The following is a 16,383-nucleotide window of genomic DNA, read 5'->3' on the forward strand; positions in this document are numbered from 1 at the left end:
TTGATTGTCACAACTAGGTTGGGAGAGAGTTGTGCTTGGGCCAAGGCCAGTGATGCTGCTCAACGTTGTACAATGCACAGGACAGCCCCCACCACAAGGAATTATCTGGCCCAAACTGTCAATAGTTCTGAGGTTTAGAAACACTGTTGTTGAGTAAGAGTACTTCATTGTATCTATAAATGATTTTGCAGTAGTAAAAGGTTCATTTTATTCCTTACAAAATTCCATTAAAGATGGAGAGAGAGAGTGGTAGTAGTAGCAAACCCTTTTTATCTGTGAGTAAACTCAGGCACAGAGATGTTGTTTTCTCAAGGTTGTAAATGACAGAGCCAAAAACCAGGTGTAGCTACTCTAAAAGTCATCCTTTCTTCTGGACATCTAGTTTCACATAGACATTGTGAGCCCAGCACAGTGCCTGGAATGTGGCGTGGCCGTCCTGAGTACCTGTTGGATGGGTGGGTGGTACTGAGAGAGAAGAGACTCTCCAAGGCCTGAGGGAGAGGGGACTACACTTGCAGAGCGCTTACAGGGCTTCTGTGCTGCACTGGGCATTTCATGTCATTCAGTCCTCACACCAGTGCTAGGAGATGGGTTATGCCACTTTCAGATAAGAAAACAGAGGTTTAGAAATATGATATGGGGGACTCCTGGGTGACTCAGTTAAGCATCTGACTCTTGATTTCAGCCCAGGTCATAAACTGAGGGTCGTGGGATCAAACCCCACAACCGACTCCGCACTCAGTGTGAGCCTGCTTGAGATTCTCTCATCCTCTCCCTCTGCCCCTCCGTGTCCCCGCTCACACTCTCTGCTCTCTAAAATGAATAAATAAATCTTAAAAAAAAAGAGAAAGAAATGTGATATGGGTGGTGGGCAGTGGAGCATTTGAACACAGGGCTCTTGCTCCATGCTCTCTTACTATGTCCTAAATTTGAATTCCACATGTCCCTACCTGATGTCATGGTTCAGGGTGGGCAAGAGTCCCTATATATCTGCCTTAAACAGTAAGTTAATCAAATTATTCCTGTCCTGTGAACACATTTCCTACAAAATTAGTGACTCCCACATGAGCCTACAGAGGTTTGCTTTAGTGTGATGGTAAGTAGGTTATTTGGGCTTCAATATTCTTTGAAGGCCAAATAAGCATTTCGTCATAGTGTATAGGGAATTTTGCCTGACTTCCTGCATTATTTTTTCTCCTCTAAGTTCAGAAATTACTACAGATTGGTAAATAATTGTTTTTATATATTCAATATATGAGAGGAATGGGAAATCCTGTGTATACTATTCTTAAATAGAGAGGATATGAGTTACAAAAATACACACACACACACACACACACACACACATATATATATATATATAATGGAAAAATACATATCATATTTGGGCATATAATGTCCTTTTCTTTAAAGCAAGTTTCATCAAACCATCACCTATGGGCCAAACCTGGCCTGCTCCCTATTTTCATACACAAATTCCCCTACTGCCACACCAATCCTCTCAGGTGTAAGATATTGCTGCTTTCATGCTGTTGCAAAAGACCATATGTCTCCCATTGCTTAAAATAGTTACTATATGGCCTTTACAGAAAATATTTGTTGGCCTCTATATTAAAAAAAAAATTAAGTCAAAGTCATTTGCTCTGTGTGTTTTTTCTTGGGGTATCAGATAGATAGATACTTGCAGAAATTACATTAATGGGTGCAATTTCCCATGTATCATTCACATTTGGCATCACATACATGCAGTTACTGAGCCAAATCCTTCTGATGCCCAAACTTCTTTAAGGAATAGGTTATGTATATTTAGAAGGCGACGCATACATTAGTTCAAGCCACCAGAAGGCATTTAGGAACTCTTTCAATTCAATGAAGAAGAGCTACTCTGTTCCAAGCAGTGGGGGTACAAAAATAAATTTTAAAAAGGTCTGAATGTTCAGAGGCCAACAGGACAGGACAGTCTTAATCCAGCATAGAAGAAGGTCAGGAAAGGTACCACCCTAGCTCATCGGAACTATGTTTTGAAAAAGAAATTGGGAGTGGAGAGACCATTCCAGGCCAAAGTCACCACTGTTGTAGATGAAATAGTACCTGACGGGCTTTCAAAACTAATGCACAACCAATGACCATTCTAAAGTCAGTGACAAAACACCATTATGGTTTATAAGTGACAGCTTTACTGGTCATCACAGATTGCTGTTCGTGTAAATACACCAATCTGCCTGAAATAAACATCCTCCTTGTGTTTTCTCCAGTGCCAAAGTAATGTGTATTTTGTGTTTGTTTATCTGTTTTGGTTTGTTTTGTTCCCAGCAACCTAGACACGATATCCAACTTTTCAATGTAGTAAATGCCAATTCCTTTTTAAGGGTATTTTTATTCACATCTTATCATAATTTATTCTCCCAGACACTCTCAAGTTTGAGATACTTGTGGTGAATATGCCATATAAAATATGATTTTAAGGTTAGGAATATAGGATAAGGTACTATAGAGTAAGAGATAAACACCTGTACTGGGAGTTGATATATATTTATCTATCATCTATCATCTATCTATCTATCTATCTATCTATCTATTTTTTTGTGAGGACTGGTCAGGAAAAGTATTCAGCCTTCTGGGCCACATTTTCTCTCACAGCTTCCAACCCTGCCATCATCCTCAAAAGCATCCACATATCATAGATAAATGAACAGTTGTGACTATGTTTGTTATTTCCAAAACCAGGCTGCAGACAAGATTTGGCTCTCAAGCCATAGTTTGCTGCCCTTGGTCTAGATTAAAAATTCTGTTCTTAGTCTTTACCAACTTTAATAGATTTTATACCAGAAGAATTTCTGAATTTCTTTTTTTCTACTGAATATTTCCTTTGCTTAAAGAAGGAGACTTTCGTCCTGACCATCTTAAACAGCTATATATATTTTTCCATCATTTTCCCCTCTGCACATGTGGGAAGAATAAAATGGAAGCCCTAAATAAGTATCTTCCCCTCCCCCCTTTCTAAACTACATATGTTGGACTCGGATCTTTCTTGAGGGAACATCATGAGAAACACTAATTGTACTTGACTAACAAAAACTAAAGTCCTTCACTTTCTCAGATGAGCTAAGCATCTTGATTAAATGTGAGATCAGAGAAGCAACAAAAACAAATCAAATGCTCTAGCAAGTAGCTTAAGTTCTCATAAATCCCTTCCATTCCACTAAAAATTAACACTTTTAATTCTGATCTCCCTGTGAAAGTGCTAATACAAGGAAACATTTTCTTTCCCCAGATTTCAGGACCTATATTTTTCTTTCTCTTTTCACTTTCTGTATTTGTTAGACTGTTCCACATGGCAAGAAACAGAGACCAGCTCAGGTCATCTCAGTTAATGGGGATTTATTTTAAAGCTATGTGGGAGGTAATGAGGATGAAAAGAAGTCTCAATAACCAAGCAGGCAGGTCAAATGAAGAATTGGAACATCGTTCATCACTGTTCAGAGCACAGAAGCTCTAGTCTCTGGTGCCAGCTACTCTGGTAATTCAGCGCCTGCTCCAGTAGTCCCTCATGCTTGCACCTTGTTCTTCCTGTTTCTTTGACCTACAGCTTCCTACTTCATGAACAGCTCCATTCTGTCTCTTCTCTATGTGAGTTAGAGGCTTCCATTTTCTCATGCTCCTTCTGCTTCATTGTCCCTGCCGTATTCATTTTATGTTTTCTACTTATTGCCTACTCAAGGTTTATCTAGGATTGTCCCCACCTGTGTTTCCTATTCAAACTCTGTAGGAGAGAGGAATTGATGGGGTCTGTCAGTTACCCTAGACCATGAAGATTTGGTACCAGGACACCTCATAGATAATGATTAAGATGGGACCGTTGATTCTGGTGCCCATTGCTGGGTAAGCAGATGTGGTCCAAGTCTCAGGATAATTTGGTACAGTTAATGGATATGTATGGGTAAAGGAAAACCTCAGAAAAGGAGTTGTAGGCAGGTGGGACTCAAGCATTAATGTCCTATCAGGTATGCCTTTATTAATCTATCAAAATATTTGAAAAAGAAAAGAAAAACATTTTTCTTTTTAAAAAACCCTAAATTTTCATAGATTTTTAAATACAATTTTCTTATAAACAAGTGGAATATTTGTCTAAATTCAAGCATAAGTTCATTTTTGTGTGCTTATTTTATGTGATAATTTATAATGTATAATATCTGTAGAGTTCTGGGGACCTTGTGTCTATTTTTGTTTTGTAATTTTAATAATAATAAGTTAAGGTTTTAAATGAATCTTACAGAATTTGGTCTCTGTGGGAATAAGAAAAATTTTTTTGCTTTGTTTTTTAAAAAATGTCAGGAAAAGTGCACGCTGATGTTACTACTAATGAAAATGTATGTTAAAAAATACTGGGAGGTCTTTCATGCTTTTGTGTTTGAGTAATAGTCTATATGTCTTAAAGCAAATATTACATAGTAGTTATATTATCTGTGTCTTAAAAGAATTTGTTGAAAATTTTATGAAAAGAAAATATAGCTAGCCTTGAAATAGTTAATAAGTTAATTTTGTGCTGAGTTGAAAAATTCATATCCAAATTATGTTTTAACTTATAAAATCTTGCAATCTTCTAAACCATTTTTATTACATTTTATTATTGCAACTTAATGAATAATCATGGAAAGAGATATAAACATGTAAAACCTGTTTTACATTTCCATTTAAATTTTTCATTTATTTATCTGAATATCTTTAATTGGGATCATTTTCCTAATTGGCATTCCAAATAAAAGTATTATTATTTTTTCAATGTTTCATTAAACAGGGCTAATATCCATGTTTGTCTACATTAAAAGAAATGCCAAATAATCAATAAAAATTATAATAGCTCTATAAAATATTTTTGTAAATACTCAGTAATTGATCACTTCTGCTCAAGTCAATTCCAGAAGAACTACAGAACGGAGAGGAATTTGGATACATCATCATGTTGCGGCCAGTTGGCTCAACAGCCTGGACCAAGGAAAGGGTACCATCTGTAGAATCATCAAGGTTTGTTTACAGAAATGAAAGCATCACCCCCCTCTCTCCCTTTGAAGTCAAAGTGGGTGTATATAATAATGAAGGAGAAGGATCTCTGAGTACTGTGTCCATTGTCTACTCTGGGGAAGATGGTAAGTTGTCATCAGCCTTGGAATAGTTGTACTCGGGCATATATGCATATTTCGCATTTATTTTCCATGAAGCACTCTTCTGAAAATGATTGTGTCTTTTTTTAAATGACAGAACCTCAACTGGCCCCAAGGGGAACTTCTGTCCAGAGTTTTTCTGCTTCGGAAATGGAGGTTTCATGGAATGCTATTGCCTGGAATAGAAACACTGGAAGAGTGCTGGGCTATGAGGTAATCCACATTAATTTCACTTTCCCTTGTGAATATGCCAGCTAACCACACAAGTCTTCTTCAGCAGCCCTATACTACTAACATAGTTCTTAGCATATAATATTATATGTCCATAGGTATCGAGGGGGATAAGCAAAGGGGATCTTTCTAGGTGATCTCAGGCAAACAGATTAAAAATGGTAGCCATTTTTAAGATGACCAAGTGATTATCTTATTTACTTATTCAAATTACCATCATATTTGTGTCTTGGGGAATAATAAATGTCTAATCCTCAACGATCTTAAACCATAGAAGAATTTTACTGAGAAAGCTGTCTTTGAATTGGAGTGTGACTTGAATAGATGTAGTCATGCTGGAAAAGGCAGTCAAGTGCTAAGAAAAAAAACCTTGATTCTCCTTAATCAGTCCTTTATAGTCTGTTTAGAATGCAGTAAATCACATTCATGGGCCTTAACTCTGACAAAGTCAAGTGATGAGACTTATTAATTACTTATTGTTCTTTAACTTGCAAATTCAGTGATTCCTCAAATGGATAATACATTTATTTTATTTTAGAGTTAGAAAAAAAATACAGTTCTAAACTTTTTAATTTTGCCTTGTTTGTTGTTTTTAATGCAACTTCTGATCCAAAAAGAAAGAAAGAAAAAAAAAAAAAGAAAGTTCTATTCATACGGTAGGTCTGTCTTCCTACTGTAATCCTGAAATGGCTTACCTCTTATCTGCATCCTATTTATTTCTGAAATCTCATCTCTAGTCTGCTCTTTTCTCTGAACGCTTCTCCAGATCACGCCCTGATATTGTCTTTCTTCATCCCTGATATTGTCTTTCTTCAAATTCCCAGAGCACTTTTTTTTTTTTTTTTTTTTACAATATCACTTCTTTGGAATGCATCCTCTGCTTTTTGTTTACCTATGTATTCTAACCTCTTAATTAGATTATAAGGGAATCCTAGACAGGCACCAGGCTTTATTCTCTTTTGTCTTTTTCTATGTGTCTAAGTCGGTACTAACGTATAGGAAGAGCTTGGTGTAAGTTGAATTATTAATTAACCTGTCATTCAAAGATCTCTGGAGTAAAACATCATAACCAAAGTCCTTGATTGATGGTATGAATCTTGCTTTGGTCCAAGTTATTATATACCCTTTGTTAAAGCTAATAACCTTTAGGTAGCTCATGAAATACTTTCTGTTGGTATTCCTTTTTTTTTTCTTTAAAGATTTTATTTATTTATTTTATTTGATCGGGGAGGGGCAGAGGGAGAGGAACAGAGGAAACAGAGGAACAGAGGAAAATCCCAAGTAGAGACTGCATTGAGTGCAGAGCCCAACATGGGGTTCAATCTCAAGACCCCAAGATCACAACCCAGGCCGAAATCAAGTGTCTGGCACTTAACTGACTGAGCCACCCAGGTGCCCCACTTTATTTCGGTATTCTAACACAGCTCTAGGTTCTCTAATTTCCATTGTGAATTTATATTTTTAAATTTCCTCCCTATAAATATTAGACTTTGATTATTTTGTTGTTGTTGTTCTTGTTGTTGTATAACCATTATAATTAGAAAATATTCTTCAATTTTGTTCCTGTTTCTTCCCATACCCTACCATGGTTGATAGTTACTGAGAAATAATGAAGTATTTGTTCTTTGTTTTTAATGATCAGGTATTATACTGGACAGATGACTCCAAAGAATCCATGATTGGGAAAATTAGAGTCAGTGGGAATGTCACAACCAAAAACATCACAGGGCTGAAAGCCAATACCATCTACTTTGCTTCCGTGAGAGCTTACAACACTGCTGGAGCAGGGCCCTCAAGCCCCCCAGTCAATGTTACCACCAAAAAGTCTCGTAAGTATGCATCCCACAGCAAGGACCAAGATTCATCTATAAATAGAAACATATTTGGTCAGTCTCCGTTTCATTCCTCCCACCTCATCATTTTACCGATCGCTTTGTTTGGCTAGTTTGTCCTTTAAATATGGACGATTGTTGAAACTTTCTGGTAATGATGAAAAGAAACCATTTTGATCTTTTTGAAATTCCAAAAGAGAAAATATTCCGAGTATATAAAGACAGAAGAGTGTAATGTTAAAAGCATAGGTTCTGATGCCCTCGCCCAACCTGAGTTCAAAACCTGACCTCTCATCCTTGGATTGTTGGGTGGTTATTTAAACTTTCAGGGTCTCAATATCCTCACCTGGAAAATGAGAGAAAAATAGTACCTGTTTCCTCATAGAGCTCTCTTCGATACTGAAAGACATAAAGTATCTGGTACATCCTTTAGAAAATGCTAAGTATTAGACTTACTCTGAGGTAATCCTAGCACTGCCAGATGTCTAGATCTTTCTTTATAAAATAGCTTATCACTGCAGGGTACTTGGAAATCCCTCAAATTTAAGAATTAACTCTTCTGCTTCTTTTTAACTCCCTTAATAGTCAGCCAGCTGTCTTTTACATAGGCTAGGCCTACTGAATAAAGGAGGAATAGTGGATTGTTGCTGTGTTTACCCTATGAGTGAGTCTGGCATCACACAAATATTCTATAATATGAAGCACAGTGATCAAATATGATGTAGCAATAGCTGCCATATGTACTTTTTATGATTGTATAGTATTTGTATGTTCTAGATGAACATCAACTATTTGTGCTCACAGGCTTTTAAAAACGCTTTCTTTGGTCTGTGAACCTTGATGAGAAAGAGGATTCAAACAAAGTTGCTGAATTTTGAAAAACAGTTCAAACATTATATAGTTCAAATATAGTTGCTGAATTTCGAGAAAGACTAAATGGATGCACAGGAAAAGTATAGCTTGCTTTTGAATGCAGTATTCTTTTTTCTCCTGCGTATTGAAAAAGAATAGGTGGTAAAACATTGTTTGAAAATCAAGTGATATAAAGTTTTTTTCCCATATACATAATATTTGTCCTATCCAAGAAGAACTTAGAAATCATCTCAGTTATTAAGCCTTTGATTATAGAATACATGATCCACTTCTGTCCACATCACCAGGCCAGCAGCCAAAAAGACCTGTGTTCTAATTCTGGATACATCACAGACTCATGACCTGAAATAGGACAAGACATTCCATTTTTTCTTCTTTAATTTTCTTGTCTGCTAAGTAAAAATTCTCTCTGCCCTCACTCCTTTCCCAAATCATTGGTGAGGCACAAATGAGGTACTGATTATAGGAGCACCTTGGAAAATACAAAGTTTCTTGCTAAGAAAGAAATAAACAGATGAACAAAAAGCCTCTGGAATCAGTCCATTTCAAAGGCAGAGTATATGCAACCAACAATTCGTAACCCAGCTCTCTTCCAGTCCACCCAGTTGGAAAGAAATTGGGTCATGGGTGATCCTCAAGACCTGACTAGCTACAAATATAGTTCTGTTCCTCTTCCTGTTTTATCCCATGCTGACCAAATCAGTGAAGCCATTGCCATATGCTGGTATGAATGATTTGCTTCTGGAGTCCCTCTGGAGTCTGGCCTCTTCCAGCTAATCTGCAAATCTGGTTGGAAATTTCCAGTCATTCAGTGGTTTTAGGATTGTCCAGGCATTTCATTCTAGCTGATTGAGACATGCCAAACACAAAACATCCTGTGTGTCATTCAGTTTCTATCTCAGGCAAAAGCAAGGATGATTAGAAATGTGTAAAGACAGTATTTAAAAAAACCTCACAGATTTGTGTTGTGATAAATGGACAGACGTGATAGTGCAGTTGTTGAGGCAATGCTTAAGTCAGGTCATATTACATGTATTCCTATTGACCAGTTTAAGGTGGACTGAGATCTGAACAATAAACTACTTTTAAAGGATTGTATATATGTTTAAAAACTTAAAAAATATTTTTTTTCTGTAACCTGAATTTGCTAGTTTGATTGATCATACAACTTAATTCAACCATGTATTAGTTTATGCTAACCTACATGTTCAAGTAGAAAATTCATTTTTGACATGGTGATCTCAAGTTTGTTCAGTTGACCTACTTTAAGTACTTGATACTTCAAGTGGGCTTAACAGAAATTTGGATTAAATTCCAAAAAGATTATTGGTGGTTTGTTTGAGTGTTAACACATGATCACCTTCATCAAAGAGTGTGGAACATATCCTTTGAAAACAGTTTGATTAACAAGGAGTAATCTCCCCAAGATGTAATGTTAGAATATATCTGTTGAGAGAAAAAGTGAGATGAGATTCAGAAAACTTAAAATGAAGTTTAGTATTGTTAAGCATTCATCTTCTTTCTTGATTAAATCCAACAAATAAAAACCCTTGTAATTCCTAATTTCTTTTTTTTTAGAATTGTTAACGCTCATTGTATTTATTTATTTTTTTCAGCATTTTTTTAATTTTAATGTTTTTTTATTATATTATGTTAGTCACCATACAGTACATCCCTGGTTTCTGATGTAAAGTTCGATGATTCATTAGTTGCGTATAACACCCAGTGCACCATGCAATACGTGCCCTCCTTACTACCCATCACCAGCCTATCCCATCCCCCCACCTCCCTCCCCTCTGAGGCCCTCAGTTTGTTTCTCAGAGTCCATAGTCTCTCATGCTTCATTCCCCCTTCTGATTACCCCCCCTTTCTTTATCCCTTTCTTCCCCTACCGATCTTCCTAGTTCTTATGTTCCATAGATGAGAGAAAGGTAATTCCTAATTTCTTTATGGCAGTTTTGTTTCAATATTTCTTGAATTTGGCTTTCACCAGTCTGTATGCTTCAGTGTCATGATCAAAATAGCCAACAAGGACTTGAGAATAAGAAGTTTTATAATTCTCTGTCTCATCATATGTGAATACAAATTAAACCTCTAATTTCATTCTGTAACACCCTGTATCATTGACCTTGTGAAAATGGGATATAGACCGTTTCAGATTCCTATTGTAGCTGTTCATATTTCCACAATTTAGGGATTTAACGCAATATGAATTTATTATCATACCTTTCTAGAGGTCAGAAGTCCAAAATGAGTTTCATTGGTTGGAAATCAGGGTGTTGGCATAGGCTGTGCTCCTTTTGGAGCGTCCAGAAAAACATTTGTTTCCTTGTGGTTTCTGGCTTCTAAAGACCACCTAACACCTTAACTGTGACCCCTTCCTCTGTTTTCAAGGCCAGTAGCTTAGTGTCTTCAAATTTGCCTGTGACTCTGATCCTCTGCTCCTGTCATCATATCTCCTCTGACTCTGGCCCTCGTGCCTCGGTCTTGTTTGCCCATCTAAAGATCCTTAATCACATCTGCACAGTCCCCTTTTCCATATTAAAAAAAATTAGGAATTACAAGGGTTTTTATTTCTTTGATTTAATCAAGAAAAGGGAGGGATGCTTAAAAATACTAATCCCACGAGTTCTGGGGATTAGGGTGTGGAGATGTTTGAGGGGGATGGCCTTGTTCTGTTGGTCACAGTCACAAACTACTGAGCATGTCTACATCCCAAGCCCTGTGTTAATTTTCCAGATATATTATCCCACTTAATTCTTACAACAAATCTAGGAATTTCATGTTTTAATTCCTAGATACAAGAAAGCAAATGCTTAGAAAGGTTCTTTGAGCGTCTGTCAGACAGAGACACTATGAACGTGGATTCTCTGAATCTCTTCATCCCATGAACGCTGCGCTAATTTGTAATCTTCATCTCTAATCATCTAAACAGTCCCTCTCTCTCCAAACTGAAATCTTCAGTCCAAACCTCAAATGGTCTTTAGATTTTTCTTCCGAAAATGGGATCATGTCCTATTCTCCTTCTAAAATTTCATTGTCTCCTCTATCCCACAGATCAAAAGCTAAGAGAATCTTTCACCATCTGTCCCAAACTCCCTTTCTCTCCTCGTCCAGCCCTGCCAGCCCCAAACTTAGTGACCTACAGTTTAACATCCCCTTGTCTAACTTCATGTATTCTCTCAGAGTGTCATGCCCCTGCCATACCTGTCAACAGTCACGTGTCTTTCCTACTGATCTATAAGTTTCCCATATTTTGCCTTTTAATGTATTTGCATTTTTCCGGGTATTCCATGACTCTGGCCCATTGTGAGATAGTGTTAGAAAGAGAAAGGGACTCCCGAGTGGAAGAAGGCTCAGCTCAGCCATGTGCTACCTGCGTGGCAGGTCTAATCCCCCCATAACTCAGAACCCATTTTATCATCTGAAAAAACAGAGATGATGATACTTTCCTCTGGAGTTTGCTCTGAGAACTAGAGGATATTATGAGCACCAAGGTGCCCCAGAGGCTGCCATACAGCGAGAGCTCAGTGCATGCTAACAAGTATTATTATACTTCTCCTGTAGGGATTTCACTTTCTTTGCGTTTCTTAAAGAGAGAAAGCACTTTCTACTTTCTTTCTCTTTATAAATCGTTGCAGAAATTTTCTTCAAGGGTCATGAAAGGACAACCAAAGCGAAGATGAGGAATGGCTTTAATGACACATTGAAGATAGCTCCGATTCCAAATGCTATCCCTGGATCTAACTTTGATTTTCCATGTCCTTGAGATGACATCAAAATTACCTTGGAATAGTGGTGACAGCAAAAAATTCTGCATCCATCACACATTCATACTGTCACTGTCTAGATTTTCAGTCTGATACTTGATCATCCACTGTAAATCCTCAGAAAGCAAAGCTCACATTTACCAAAATCTCTGCCTATTTTGATTGGGTAAGCTTAACAGAAGATAGAGCCTTTTTTTGGAATTATGATGATTCAGTCAATCACTCAAGAAAATAGTGCCTCCCGTGAGCTGTGCATAGGTTAGTGCCTGGTGGAGATTAAAACAGCCAAGATCTCTGCCTTCAGGCAATTTCTCTTTAAGTGGAGAGGCAACCTGCAAGAAAACAAAACAAAGCAAAACAAGAAAAAAAAGAAATAATCATAGATTATGAAAGGTGGTACAAAGAAATTAAGAGGCTGAGATATACATAAAAAGGAGAACCTATGAAGGGAAGGGTATGTATTTGGATATGACATAAAACATGAACTGGAGCTAGTGGACAAGGGGATCTCCAAACAGAAAGAACAGCATATGCAAACCTTCGGAAGTCTCTGTTATTATTGTTATTGGTGGTGATGATGGCCTTTTTGATTTTTTTAAAGTAATTATCAGCGATTTAACAATATCACAGCTAAGTGAAAATGATCTATTTCCAAAAGACAGCTGAGGGGCACTGCAAATATATTGTGATCCACAGAGATATCACTTAAACAGAATTTAGACTTACAATCAAAGGGATAAAAATATTTACATCAATTCCAAGAAAAAAAGAAAAAATCTCTCTCTCTCTCACACACACACACACACACACACACACACACACACACACAGCAACAACACTGCTTATATAGAAAGAAATATCCAGGCCCACCAACACAAAGTGTTTGCAAATTTTGGCTCAATTTGGCCCCTGTCATTGACAGACTAGTACTCTGTACTGGATTTTTCTTGCTGTAAATTTGCAATCAATCCATATTTAGACATAAAGGAAGCATTAAGCTTTTATTTCATCTTGCACTTATGTTCTTTCTCTCTTGCCCAAATGTCAACCCCATGCTGTTACTTAGAAGTGTAACATAAGAAGTTGTTTTTGAATTGAGTTCACAGTGTGAACTACAGTTGAATATAAATGCCATCTACAGAAAAATTGATCACAGGGAAACCATTAGAGCTGTAGAAGGCTAGTTTAATGTTGCTCTGTCATTTGATTAATAGAAAATGATTTAGTCTTTGAAAACTGCCCAGAAAGATTTTTAAAATTAGAAAAATGCTTGTTTGTTGAATTTACCGTCGGCCAACTTGGTATAAACATCCATGGCATGTGTTTCGTATTGTCCCTGCGACGGTGTTTTAGATTTTCAAGGTAATAGAAATCTCAATGTCATCATAGGTATTTGAAATCCAGTTTAATCAAGTACATTAAGCTCATGAAACCAGAACAGTTAATAGTGTTCATATTAAGCAACTTTCTAAAACAACTTTCAGAAACTTTTTATTTAAATACTAGACATAAGGCATTGGCATTGAAGTCATCCTCATGGGCAAAGATAAGAAAGATAATAGACTATGGTAGTTTCCCAGATAATTAGCTAAAACTCTACCACTTTATCTGTCTTTCAAAAAGCATACAAAGAACCCAAGAAGAACAATATTATAAGGGCAAACCTTAAATTTACCCTAGTTATATTTAAAAAGTGGATCATTTGCAAGCTTTGGAATTGTATTATTACTAACAAACCGCTTTGAACACAATTGCAAAATTATGTCATAAGACCACAGTGGAGAATTGTTACTCTCAGGAAGGAGAATTAGCAGTTACTGAGTTTTTTTAGCAGGTACCACTAACCAAGTGAGGAACATTCATACTTTAGAACATCTAAGCTAAAATCTTATAAACCAGGAGATTTTTTCTCATTTCAAAGATGGAAAAACCAGGCCTCGTGGAAGAGACTGGATACAGATTCACTTCTCTGTGACTTTAAAGGCTAGCTCTTTCCACCTCCCAGATAGCAAGAGAGTAAAGCATTCTAAGTCATCTGTGCCATTGGCCATTCACACCAAGAACTCATTCCTGATAGAAGGCTTCTCATTTTATGTCTATAGAATACTTTACGTATGCTTTGGTAGATGAAGAAACAAATACGAACATTTCGGTGTCATGGCCATAGTCATAAACTGATTGTCCACATAGTTGATAGAAGTCAGTTCTGTCTCCCAGCCTGGAGCTGCACCAGTGGATTCATAGTGTTGAAAAGAGTGCTTTTACTCCAAATAAACAAACAAAATAGGGACAGGAATAGATGAAAACTTCAGAGTCCATCACTGCCAGTGACATCAAAGGAGTAAATTTATATTTTCTCTGTATCGATTCTATGATGTTGTTAATGTTAATGCTTCATTTTAAAGAACAGAGGTAAAAGAAATGTGCCACAAGAGCATGCTAGATATTAAAACTATGATATCTTGTGAGAAATTTTATATTATCTCCTTTATAACTGAGAAAAAGATTAGGGAAGGCACTCTGGGATAGTTGAGGGGGAATAGTTACAAACAATTATTGTTGACATCTAGTCCTTCAGAAATAAATGTATTGACAAACATGCATTGAGTGCTTACTAAGTGCAAAACTCTTAGGCCTTTAATTACATCAGGCTTATATTGTCAAGAAATGTCCTAGGGCATGTTTAATCCAGTTGCCTTATCTATCTTATAAATCATAGGAATTGCCATAGATTTGACCATGGCAACTGACCTTTATAGGAAAGCATGATGAATGGATTGGCCACATGGTGTCACCTATGTGTCTGCGCACAGCCCAGGACATAGTCAATATGACCTGAGAAAATCACTCAGGACTCCAAGTGGTTTTTCCTTAACCATCCTATTGTAGTCACTTATTCAACATGTTTGAATTGTATGTCTCCTGTATGCCAAGCACTGTGCCAGTAGTTGGTAATACAGAGTTGGACAAGGCACGTGCCCTCAATAAATTTAAAGAAACACTATCAAGAATAGCTATAATTCAATGTGACAAATCCATTATAAAATATGAACTGAGCCCCACTGGAAGCAGAGGGGGGGAACATTTATCTCTTGGCCATGTCCCAACTGAGGTGTAAGTAACTAGGTGAACAAGAATAATGTCTCTGTGGGTTTATGGTAACAGGAATATATGATAATGCAATATCAGACACCCTGAGACTTTTCCAGTGACATATAAGAGAATAAATAGCAGTTAAGTCAAAGCTCCAAAAGAAATCATTTCCATTTCCATCAGTGTTATAATGAGTTAAATATTATGCTCATTCAGCCTTACAAATTCAAACAAGATGCCAAAAACATCTTGCCTCTGCTTTCCAGCTGAATTATTTTTAATCTCTCTGGTTTCCTAAATCTCAAAAATAATCATGTGGACTCAAATCTTTGAGAAGCAGCATGTTGTCATGGAGGAACACCAGCTTGGAAGTCAAGAGACTGAGATTCTGTTGTGACTCAATCACCCTTTTACTGCTTGCTTTTGGATAAGTGAGCTCCCAACCTGGACTCTAGTTTTCTTGTATGTAGAATTCTCTGGCTGAAATAGGTCCATTACCTTAGAAGGCGGATTCTAAAGTCATCTTCCCTTTTACTTACCATCTTTCTCTGAGACAACATTAATTTCAGAGAACTAAAAACTGCATTTTGGATTTAGAATAGCCTTTTGGGATGATCACCCAATTTGTAATGGTTTTGTCTTTTCTGGGTTCCCAACAGCTCTATGTTAAATGACATGCGTTCTTCTCACTATCTAGCCACAACAGATAAACGTGGCCAAATTAAGTCAATCCTCATCTTTCTCCTGGGACTTCTAGCCTGAATTATCTCTGAACAGAGTAGGTTCCAAATGTCAGATATGGAGAACAGTCATGATTTCTGCCACATACACTGAGAATGACAAAGTGGTCTGTGGCAAGATGAGCATGCAGCAAACATTTCCATGGGAAGCAGAAAGAAGAACTTCTTGGCTTTTTGACATTTATTTTTTGTCCCTCTTAAAGCTCTGCTGCATTTTGCCAAGAATTCTAAGAGATTCCCCAATATGCTTCACAATCTTTTACTATTTTGCTTATCATATCTTGAGTTGATTGGGTTAATTAAAGTCAAAGAGTCCTAACACAAGATTAAAAAGGAAAATACTACCAGGAATTAACACCACTGTGTTGATATGTATGAAAGGTTTGCAGTCTGAATTTGCTTGACATGTTCATTGATTGACGACCAAATGGAACACTAGGTAACAGAGCCCTCCATCTACTTATGTATGGTAAAGTAAACAAACTCAACAGCAATGATTAATAAATTAATACTGGACATGCAACAAGCCATTATTAATTCATAAGTTTGTCACAAAGACAGTCCCAAATGACCAGAATTTAAATGAATTTGCTTATTCTGATTAGAATTAATATGATATTTCAAATGACATTGAAAACATTTTTGCTTCTTCAATGATAATCATCCAGGACTTATTTTCCCC

The 16,383-nt window shown here is 36.8% G+C and overlaps 1 protein-coding gene across 1 annotated transcript in view; it reads left to right on the forward strand.

Annotated features, from left to right (window-relative positions):
• LOC113257094 (contactin-6) overlaps positions 1 to 16,383 on the forward strand; it is a 268,941-nt gene that overhangs the window by 250,480 nt on the left and 2,078 nt on the right. The window contains 3 exon segments of the mRNA XM_026501252.4: positions 4,913 to 5,147; positions 5,260 to 5,375; positions 7,036 to 7,222. Coding sequence (XP_026357037.3) covers positions 4,913 to 5,147; positions 5,260 to 5,375; positions 7,036 to 7,222 — 538 coding nt within the window.

This window comes from Ursus arctos, unplaced genomic scaffold (assembly GCF_023065955.2).
Source record: "Ursus arctos isolate Adak ecotype North America unplaced genomic scaffold, UrsArc2.0 scaffold_14, whole genome shotgun sequence".
NCBI lineage: Eukaryota > Metazoa > Chordata > Mammalia > Carnivora > Ursidae > Ursus > Ursus arctos.